At 48.4% G+C, this 11,356-nt stretch overlaps 1 protein-coding gene across 1 annotated transcript in view; it reads left to right on the plus strand.

Annotated features, from left to right (window-relative positions):
* PLEKHO2 (pleckstrin homology domain containing O2) overlaps positions 1-11,356 on the plus strand; it is a 29,845-nt gene that overhangs the window by 12,538 nt on the left and 5,951 nt on the right. The window contains exons 4-5 of the mRNA XM_065642072.1: positions 7,021-7,125; positions 10,054-10,152. Coding sequence (XP_065498144.1) covers positions 7,021-7,125; positions 10,054-10,152 — 204 coding nt within the window. The remainder of the gene's footprint in view (positions 1-7,020; positions 7,126-10,053; positions 10,153-11,356) is intronic.

An 11,356-nucleotide genomic window follows, 5' to 3' on the forward strand; every position in this document is an offset into this window, starting at 1 on the left:
ATTTTGCAGAATTTATGAAACTCTACATCTTTAGCATCCTGCGCAGCATCTGGTTAGATCCAGAACCCAACAGCCAGGCTGGTGTTGCAGAGAAGCTGTGCATCCATCTGAGCTCTGATTGTGTGCAAGGGCATGTTAGGTTCATCATCACCGCACATACTTTGGAAGTTCTCCTTAGTTTCTGCTTACTTGCTATCCATTTCGGCATCTTTATGGGCTAGGATGCTCTGAGGAACTGCACTTCAACTTACATTCTAATTTAAAGATGACTTTATTGGCCTAAGAGATCTTATTAAATCTCCCCATGCAAACCTGAGAGGTTGTAAGGGACAAAACATTAATTTCCATATGAATGTGAACACGCAAAAATATCAGTTTGCCTGCATTCCCTCATCTCCATTTAGTTTCAATAAATGGAGATTGTTTAGTCATCGTTGTCATTGTTGCTTATTCTTTCACTCCAGTTGCTTAGTGTTTATTTGTATAATAAGACCCCAGCTGAGTTCAGAGCATCATTGTGTTAAGCTTCATTCAAAACAACAAAACAAGGACTGTCCTGCCCCAAAACACTCACATGGACCAGGGTGGGGGTAGATAGAGAAGGTGAATGATGTTCGTCTTGCAAGAAGGTGCAGTGCATATTGAGGAAAAAAGTGATATTAAGCACCACGCACCAAAGAGATGGTACCCTGGAAATTTGCACCCTATGCTCAGCATGGCACCCCAGAGCAGTGAGTTTCTCCAGTCTAAGTGGAGGTTTAGCATTTGTGTTTTAACTTGATTAATCAGAAATAATGTGAATTTTAGATTGAAAATGCCTAACCCTGGCAGGCTTGGTGTGTTTTCCAGAGGGCGGCTCAATAACTACAAGCGCACACCTATTCCCAGGGAGGCGAATAAAAGCCTGTGCGCTCAGAGATGGACAGCATAGTAGGAATAATTATTATTATGTGAAAGTATGTTACTTCGAGAAGTGAAGTGTGCAATAGCTGCATATGTCTGCACTGCTGCATTAATCAACAAAGGATGTGAGACCTGTTCCTAAGCCTTTCATTTCTCGCTAGGAGAAGGATATGCCCAAATTCTGCCTCGAAAGGGTAACTTCATCCTTTCGGCATGCTGGCAAGTTTACAGCTCCCCTGTTTTTCATGCCACTAATGAAATGGAGACCTAGATAGAGGCTATTTTTTATAAGGGTCTTTTGGTGAAAGGAAGAGCTTTTATAAATGAAAAGTTCCCTGTTCGTAGCTCGCCTCCCACCCTCCTTTTGGCTGGGAATCTGGTGAGGGTGTTGACACACAACATACTTTGGCCAATGTTAGAACAGGCTTCATCGAGGAGGCCAATGTACACAACTGGCTGCCTTCTGTTTTGAAATTGCAGCTGTGGCGATATATATCAGCTAAACATTTTCCATTTGGGAGGCTTGCTGCCATCCACAGTTTAAAATCACGCTGTGAAATGCCTTGCCAAGCCCTGCCAGACCTTGCTAGGGGTTTTTTTTGCCCACTCGCCTGAGCACAGTGCGGGGAATGCAGAAAGCCAGTGAGTTTGTGGGATTTCTGAAGAAGCCAGGAAAGGCTGTTGCTGTTTCAGTGCACAAACAGGAGTTTGCCTGTTGAAAAGACGGAGCCCAGTTTAGCTGTAGGGAATCCCCGTCTAAATCTTGGATGGGATATTCTTGAAGAGCAGAGGACACGAGTCAGTTAAAACTGCTCTGCAGATAGAGTTGCACACGAATAAATAGATTTCCTTGCTAAACACTGGTCTTTGATGGATATAGCCCAGATTTTGCTTTCCCTTTTCACAAGGATGATACTTCCATTAGGCTGAGACAATATGAGCATGTCACATGCCTGCACTGGTGTGTGGAACTGAAAGTGCTGCTGGAAGCATGCAAAAGTCCCCTTCTGCTCAGAAATCTCAAATGCTTCATTCCATCCGCAGCAATTAAATGAGAACTGTTGGATGTATTGTCACCCCGCAATCAAACCACGACAGATGTATCGTTAACCCTCTCTCCCCCCTCTTCCCCCCTTCAGCCCCTCCCTCTCCCCCCTTCCCGCTAAGGACAGGCGATTGGGAGGGAAAGAAGGACAGAGAGAGGAGAGTTGGAAAAAATTAAAAATGTTTTACTAATGCTACTAATAGAGAAAATAATACAAAATATACAAAACCAATCTTGAAAGTCCCGGCAACTGCTCCGGCAGATGTGGGGCCGGCACCCAAAGTCCTGGACTGGACTCTGCAGCCAACCGGAGCTGGATTCAGTCTGTCATTGGGCCTCGGTTCGCAAGGACAACTCGCAAGGTCCTCTCCCAGTGTTGGCCATAAGGAAAAAGGAATGAGATCCTCGTGATCTCCCACTTTTATATGAAGTATGACGTGAATGGGATGGAATACTTTAGCTGGTCAATTTTTCAGTTCACCTCTTGCTTGCACATCTCGCGGGATGCATCATTATCAATGACCTTGCATTCCATTGCTATGTCTACCAAAACATGTACCTAATTTTCAGGAAAACTGCAGTTAGTAAGAAGACTTTAGCTGACAGGGAAAAATTCACTAAAAGAGAAACTTGTTTTTAACAAAACCAGGACAGCTGAGCATGTAAAGAAAGGGCAGCAGACTTGGTCTGTAGATTTTAAAACGTACTCACCGTGCAAAAAGCAGTGTAAATGATGCTTGGTGTGAACTGCCTAGAGACTTACAGAGGTTGGCACAAGTCTGGTATTCAGTGGGTCCGCAGGCTTCAGCTGCAGGGAAATGTTAAGAATGGGAAGAAAGAGGGTGGTAGGAAGGGAAAGAGCCCACGAGTAAGCACTGCAGCTCCCCGCGTGTCCTTTCCGAGCACGCCAGGCACAAGCTCCGCACCTGCAGTCAGGAGTGGAAACTTCCACTGCTTATTTTTCCCTTAGTTGACTTTGGAGGTGCCTGCAGCTGCCTTCAGCAGGGGCCCAGCCTGGAAGCTGCAGCAGATCACAGTGAGGCACTTTTGCCCTGTGCATGGAGGAGTTTGCTCCTGGGCTCTGCCAGTTTGGCAGAGATGTCACGTTATTCCCAGGGATGTGGTAGCTCCTGGTTCAGCTGCAGAAAAATGTAAGAGTCCCCTAACTGACAGTCCCTCGGCTTCAGCTTTTCCCTCTGTGATCTAACCTGACAAAGTCATGCAGAAGAAGGCAGGAGATGACCTCATGTCTGGCAGATAGACTCTGGTGTGCTCTTGGTCGTTTAAGATGTTACTGACCCAGCTCTGGCTCCTGTTGCAGGTCACAGAATCACAGAATGGTTGGGGTTGGAAGGGACCTCTGGAGATCATCTAGTCCAACCCACCTGCTAAAGCAGGTTCACCTAGAGTAGACTGCACAGGAATGCTTCCAGGCGGGTTTGAATGTCTCAAAGAAGGGGACTCCACACCTGCTCTGCGCAGCCTGTTCCAGGTGACCACCCTGTACCAAAAGTCAGCAGAAGGGAACACATTCCCACACCTCAAACAGCCATTCACAAGCAGTTCCCACTCCAGTTTAGCCCAGTCTCACTGAACTGAAGCCAACACCAGGCTTCGTGCTGAAACAGCTGAGGAGCAAGCACAGGTTTCTGTCCCCCACCGGTGCTGCAGATCAGCAGCATCTAGCAGAATCGCTCAGCAAAGAGCCAGTGTTGGTAGAGGTCTTAAACTGCAGCTACACAGTTCTTCAGAGCTTGTCTGTTAAATCGTTTAGTGCAGGTACAACAGACTGACCCCAGGAACACTTCTCTTTCCTGGAAAGCAGGGTCAGCATAGCCATAAGACACTCACTGCTTGAAGAGACTGATGTCTCCGAAAAGACAGGGAACAATCAGGGGGACTGTGCTCGCTGCCGTCACGGACAGTGACCCGTGAGTGAGCTCCTTGTTGCGTGACATCTTGCCGGTGATTCAGCAGGAGCTGACTGGCTGTGCTGTGCTCTGAGTTAACTGAGAGTCAATTGCACAGTCTGTATTCATGGCTTAACAATGGTCACTATCACATTAGGTTTGGCCATGACGGCTTTTCCCGGCACACCAAGCTGTTGTTTGTGGCATGACTCAGGCTCAGCTGGCTTAGCGAGACGGAGAGCAAATGTGCCTCTTGTCCTCTTAGATTTGGCATCACTGACTCCCCGCCTTACATCGCTGCTGGAGAACAGACCTTGCTCAACATTTTGTGGGGAGTATCCACCTTCAGGGGCATCCTCTGTGAATACTCAAATGAGTAAAAATACAGACAAGATAAATTCACTAGTTTCTTTGTAGAGGACCCAGGGGTCTCAGACTAGTGTACAGAGCCCTGGTGACGGGCAAGGCTGAGCCCAGCTCCTGCAGCTCCTTCCTGCCTCTTCTCCGCAGCCATCTGCTTTACAGAGAGCATCCACCCTGCTCTGGGTCACCCTCCTCTCCCCAGTGCCGTGGCCGAGGACACGAGCTACAGCTGGATGCAGACAAGGGACTGCGAGGCAACAAAGAGCCTCTGGCTGGCAGCACCCCTAGTACCAGCCTCAGAGCCCCATTGGGTCTGTGTTGGGTGGCCATGGCGGTTGGTCAGCGTTACGCTGTGTGGCAGAGGGTTGCATGCCAGAGGGACATCTCGGCTTCTAATTAATGATGAACCGTCCCCCCGAGCCTTCGCTCAGCCCTGACGCCAGCGCTTAGTCAGAGTCCCAGCTCTGGGAGGCTGGGGGCTTTTGTGGAGAATGAGGCACAGAAAGTGGCATTAGAAGAGGAATCTTGAAGTGAGGCAGGAATCCTTCCCCTGAACAACATGTACAGAGATTTCTAAACCCCGGTGCCAGCTGCCAGGTCTTTGCCAGGCAGTGCAGCAGCTCAGCTGCTCACAAGTAGAGCTTTCTCATAAGCTTTTATAATCACAAAGCTTTGGAGCAAAATCATTTCCAAACAAAAAAAGTTTTTAAGGCCACACAAAACCAGGCCTGCTTGGACTAAAACGAAATCTGGCTGTCGCTCTGTTTTGGAGCCTTGCCTTCCCTTAGGTCCCCTGGTTAGTGTGGCCCAGACAAAGGGCTCTTTCTCCAGAGGGCCGTGGTTCAGGCCCTAAACTCTCCTCTGAGCTCTCAGGAAGACATGTGGCCCCATCACCTTATGTGCGAACTAATAGAATAAATAATCTTTCCTCAAATTGCTTCTTAACTCCCTGCTTGCCATGCTGGTTGTGAAGGTCTGGCACTTTGTGATGTGCAGATGTAAAACTATGGCATTGAAGCGAGGAATGAATGCAGCAGGGAAGGGCAGTCGGTTTCTAGCTAAACAGCAGGAGTGGGTCTAAGATCAGGCTTTATTTCTGCAGAATTTCAGATAGTACTTTCAGAAGTTGCTGAGACCCAAAAAGTTGCTGCTTTGTTGTGCCATAAACAACAGGGAGCTGCTAAGAGCATTTGACTGTCAGTCACCGTTAGCTTCATCACGCTAATTTTATGTAGTCCCCTTTTTATATAGACACGGCTGTGATTTCAAAATGTGGGGCCTCATTTACAGAAAGGCTGGGAGTACAACTACTCTTGAAGGCAATGGAAAGGTGCAGAATACCTGTAAGACGTTAAATACCTGAAAAAACTATTCCAAATGAGACCCCGCTAGTACACATTTTGGATGAGCCTCTCTGTAGCTCACCTCGCCACCTGAAAGAGACAGATAATTTCAGTTGCTCTGAAAAGTAATTTGTGGAGCCCCCAGATATTGTAGTGATGAGCAGCAAAGAAAAGATTGTTGGGGGAATCAGTAATTCTGTTTTCAGGGCAGGGCTTGAGCTGAGTGCAATCAATATGACATATTGACCCACGAGGATGCAACACACGATGCAGTGGCTCAGTAAGAAATGCTGCCTCTCTCATTAGGGACAGTGCTGGAGGAGCAAGCCCAGCAGGCTGAGTCCGGGCTGCCCCAGCAATGTTGGGATTGTCTGATTTTTAAGTGCTTGATCCTGCAGCTTTGACGATGTTCTTCAGCACAAGAGCATTTCTGTTTGCCTGTGCAGTGCAGATTAGGGCACCGCAGGGAGCTATTTGGATCCAAGCCAGGCTGCCGTAAAGCCACCTGGGACGTGAAGATGATATTTCTTCACCTGAAGTGTACATAGTACTGGTGAGGTGCTCAGAGAGCAGAGCAGTGAAATAAATAACACCCTCCCTATTGTTCCTGCTGAGGTGAAGAAGAGATTCAAAAGTGAGCACAGCCCTGGGACTGTCCTGGAGGAAGGGGAGAGCTGGCTGAAGGGAAGACAAGCCTTACAGACATCCATCGCTCCCTCCTTATTTGTGTCCCGTGCTTCTTGCCAGCTCCCTCTTGTATGGCCAACTCTTCCCTTCCTCTTAGGACAGCTGTCCAAACCCCAGAAAGTGTTTGTCTGTAGCGTTCACTGCTGTATTGCTTCATTCGCAAACAGAAAAATACACGGTTAATTTTTTCACTTACATCGCCCTTATGCCTCATCACATCTGCGCTCAGCCGAGTCGGGGTTGGTGCAGCCAAGATCAGAGCCCTGGATTCTCGTATCAGTTCTGTCGTGCAGAGCCGCAGGAAGAGGGAAGCAGGCAGAGCCCGCTGCACGCAGCCTTCCCGTTGCTATCGGCTTGCAGCCTGCAGGAAGGCTGAAGAGAAAAGTACTTTATTGCATCTGAACCGGCACAAAATGACACGGACTTCCAGTCTGACTCTCTACACAGTGCGACCATTTGCTGTACAACTTGCTGCTGCTCTAAGAGCTATTCTGAGCATTTTGCAGAAGGAAGAAACTCTTACTTTCTTACTACTTCAGTTACTAGTTGCAAAAATAAAACTACAGCAACAAGCTGTTGAGCATAACAAAATCCTGTTCATGGGAGCTATGAAGTGAAGTACTTGCCAAAGTGCACAGGAATCTGTAGTTTAAACACAGGCTGGAACGGGATGTTATATAGAAACTGAAGTGATAGACAGAGAGCAGAGAGCTACCTCTCTGTTCCTGACAAGGAATGCTTGGGCAAAATTCTCTCTCTGCTCTTGCAGGTTCATGATATCAAATTTCAAGCTCCAACTTTGGAAGAAAAGGAATCGTGGATAAAAGCTCTTAATGAAGGGATCAATAGAGGAAAAAACAAAATATTTGATGAGGTAAGAGGAACAGTTTTCAAACTACCGTATTTCTGTGTCAGTTGACATCTGCCACTTTTTAGCTAAAAGCAGAACTTGCCCGAGCCTCTGTGCTCCCTGTCCTTCCTGCATGCCAGCCATGGTCGAAGGAAAGAGAAAGGTGATATTTAAGGCAAACCAGGTCACATCCCCACAGGCTGGGAGCTTTCAGCCACTTCAATTCCCAGGCCAAGACGGTAGAACATGTAAAAATCCCTTTGCACCATCCTACGTCTTGCCACTTTTCCCTCTCTCCTGGCGGGGGTTAGGTGCAGGGAGGCAGGGGCAGCTGGTTGAGTAGACGATGTGCCAGAGGGATGTTCTGTGCTGCTAAGAGCTGACATCTCTCCAAGAGGCCCATGGGACACAAGAGCTCACCAAAGTCACTGTGAGATGGTCTGGTGGCTTCAGTGGGTTTGGGAGCAGCAAATGCAGGAGTGTTCCCATCTCTGGATGGAATGGCTGGTGCAGAAAAGCAGCTGTGATGCTGAGTTAGAATCATAGAGTAGTTTGAGTTGGAAGGGACCTTCCCAGCTCCCCCAGTGCCCCCCCTGCCATGAGCAGGGACATCTGCACCAGCTCAGGTTGCTCAGAGCCCCGTCCAGCCTGGCCTGGGATGTCTCCAGGGATGGTTCATCCACCACCTCTCTGGCCAACCTGGGACAGGCTCTCACCGCCCTCAGTGGAAAAGATTTCTTCCTCACCTCTGGCCTGAATCTCCCCTCCTTTAGTTTAAAACCATCACCCCCTGTCCTATCGCAACAGGCCCTGCTAAAAAGTCTGTCCCCATCTTTCTTCTCGGCCCCTTTTAAGTACGGAAAGGCCACAATAAGGTCTCCCTGGAGCTTCTCTTCTCCAGCTGAACACACCAACTCTCTCAGCCTGTCCTCCCAGAGCTGCTCCATAACAGAGCTGTGCAGAGCTGGAGCTGCAGCCTGGAGAGACCTGTCTTCCCCACATTCCCCACCTGCAAATGGAGGTATTTGGTTAGGACATAGCCCAGTCTTCAAGACTGGAAAAATCTGAAGTGACTCAGGCCACCAGCTATTCTGCCTGCAGTCTGGAGAGAAGTCTGGTGGAAAGTTACTCCATGGTCCCGGCCAAACCTGCTGCCTCTCAGCTGGCCCCAGCACACCTGTGCTCCCAAATTCTTCAAGGATGAAAATTGCACATCCTAGAGCCTGACTACCCTCCCCCTGCTCCCCGTAAGGTTGTAAATCAGCCCTGACCTAAACCAAGGGAGCGGTATCTATTCTGCAGTTGTTTCAGTAACTGAAAGGAAGTTCACAAAACCACCATCACGGGAATGACTCAGGAAGAAACGGGCAGGGTAACGACGGGACAAAGCAATTGGCAAGATCTGTTTAGCAGAAGAAACTAAAGCAATGAGTAAAAGTTTTGAGAGGAGCGCTAAGCGCTGCAGATACAGGGCTAGAGATGTGAACTCTGAGAGCTTGGGCTTTGCTTTTATTCAGCAGTGGGCAAAAGCAGGAGGAGAGGCTGGAAAATTCTTTTTTTGCCACGGCAAATGTCACTCAGTGTCAGGTTTTTGCTGGTAGTGGGGTGTAGCAGTTCCTCAGGCCCTTGGAGTGAGTGGGAAGTGGCACGTGGAATTAAAGGGACCAGCTGGAACCAGCAGCAACCCAGGAAGATAAAACCCAGCAGCAGAGAGCTTAGCAGCCGGGTTGGCTCTCACGTTTTGGTGGGTGGGAGATGTGATGTCCTGTAATGCAGTGGTGCTCAGCCCTTGCTGGAGTGACCCCACGGTGGCTCAGAGCATGAGGGACACAGCACGGGGCTCTGAGGTGGGCAGGGAACTCTGCGCAGCCCCTGGGCAGCACAGCAAGGTGGGATCTCGGGTCACCGCCCTGCCCTGGGGTTATCCTCCTTCTGAGGATACGGCTTCTCAGAGGGTGCCAGCCTCTAATTCTCCTTCATTCCAGTAAGGATCAGATCTCAGATTTAAAGTATTTCTGCACAGGCCAGGCACAAGCTAACGGGTCAAGCCCGCAGCTGGCTTGGATTAGCTGTTCTTCACTGAAAGAGCTGTAAAACCACTCTACCATCTCAGCTGGGGATTGAGACCCATTTTGTTCCTTTTAAATCCCTATTTCACCCTCACCAGCTTTCCTATTGTACAAACTTGTGACCAGCAAACCAAGGACACGCTGACATTTCACCATCCCCGGTCACTGGTGCTCCTCTCTGCGTGGTGCAGACTCCAGCCCTTTGGCACAGCAGCGTGCGTGGGTGGGCAGTCACAGAGCCAGTGCAAAAAAAATACCTGCCAGGGGGCTGGAACTTCCCTCCCCACGTGTGGGACGCAGATTTGTCATCTGATTCCAGGCAACAAAGGTGTTAATTCAGCCAGAGTTGTGATTAATCCAGGTCACTGCTCACACCTTCCCTTCAGCATCCTGCAGTCATTAGAGCTGTCGCAGGGAAGGTCTGTAACGAAGCGCTGCTGATACAGTTCACAGTCGGGTCACGGTTATTAATGAGCTTTCACCTCTAAGATGGCAACAGCAATTTCAGCGCTGTGCTTTGCCACGTGCAGGAGCCGGTCCAAGCCCAGGTTACAGCGAGGACAACAACGCTGCCTTGTGTCCTTCCTTCCCTTTAGGGAGAGGGGAGGTCAGTGATCGCAAACCTCTGAAGGTTTGATGCTTTGCTTAGGAGTTAGATAAACACAGCTCCATGTAGGACAGATATACCTTAAATATCCATCACGCATGCCGGGCTTTGCAGGCAGGCTGTAACTAAAGTCGAAGGCAAAGACTGTAGAAGGGAAATATTCAAGAACGCTCCTGGATCCGAATGCTGCATCCCTTCACGTGTGACTGTGAGAACTTTACAGATAAATCTTCAGAAATTAATGACCCTCTTCCTTTGTTCTTTCCTCTGTTAAAGGTGAAAGTAGACGAGAGCCTTTCCTTGGACCACGTAACTCGGGACAGGGTGAAAATGACCCAGGGGCGCCGGCCGCCCACGAGAAGTCACCTCAAGGAGGTACGTGCAAGCCCTGGGGTGAGCCATCTCCCCAGCTGGGAGCACCCGGAGCTGCAAAACCCCAGGGAAAAGCCCAGGTATAGAGATCCCAGAGAAAGCTGACGAGGAAAACAGCTTCCTCTGGGAATGACTGCACCAGCTCCTCTCTACCGAAGCTCCAGGTTCCCATAGATCTGTAGGTGCTGCAACACGTTATGATATATTCAGCTTCCCATAACTCACGAGCCGCTTCACCGTCTGCTGAGAGCCATTACAGTTTCACTTTAATCAGAAGAGACCGAAGCTCCTAAATTTATTTTCTAAGAAGTGATGATTTGGTAGCCACAGTGGTCTGAAGGTAGAAGAACCACACGGTCTATGGGGAGAAGCTGTATTTTTTATTAGGCTAACTGGAAAAAGCAGACAAGCCTTCAAGCTCATAAGCCCTTCCTTAGGTCTGAAACCAAATACATTATTTTCCCAGGCAGTTTTATGGACTAGCCAGTCTACTCTTAACTGATTTTCTGGATCTGTCACTTAAAAAAAGAAAAAGAAAGAAAAACCACCACGAAATAAACTTGCAGTTCATTTCTGTGGGAGAGGTTCTTAACTAATGTTTGATTCCTGTGATTTACGAAAAACTTTCCATAGACAGATTGATATTTGAGCAGAGCATCAATCTCAACCAAGGAAGGTTTTAAAATCAAACCTTCTCCAAACTTCCAAGACTGACTTATGTCTGCACAGCACTCAAATGCAGAAAATAAGATGCCTCAAGACTTTTTACTTTGCATAGAAATGGAAGGAGAGTGTCTCTTCTAGAGAAATGCATGGGAATGAATCATAGATTCCCATCCACTCCTCCAGAAAACCGCAGAAGAAAACATGACAAAAGTCACAGCAGCAATGAAATGTTGATTCTCTCTTGCCTAATACGGGTTTGGTAAGGTAGGAAGCCCCTCCCTAGGCATTAAAAAATTCTTTCCCTCTGCCCAGCTCACTATTTTCACGAGATACCTCCGAGGTTCATACCTGTAAGACCTCTCACCTTCAGCCAAATTCAGGGGAAACTGGCTTACAAATTCAGAAGCAGGAATGAAGGGAAAAGGAGGGAAAGAGCCTGCAGAAAGATGTATATCATGGCTGCTGGCTGCCCTATCATGAAGGAAATGGGATGAATGATGATTTTCAGTGTCAAAACAAGCCAGGTGAGGATGGGGCAGGG

Source organism: Caloenas nicobarica, chromosome 10 (genome assembly GCF_036013445.1).
Source record: "Caloenas nicobarica isolate bCalNic1 chromosome 10, bCalNic1.hap1, whole genome shotgun sequence".
NCBI lineage: Eukaryota > Metazoa > Chordata > Aves > Columbiformes > Columbidae > Caloenas > Caloenas nicobarica.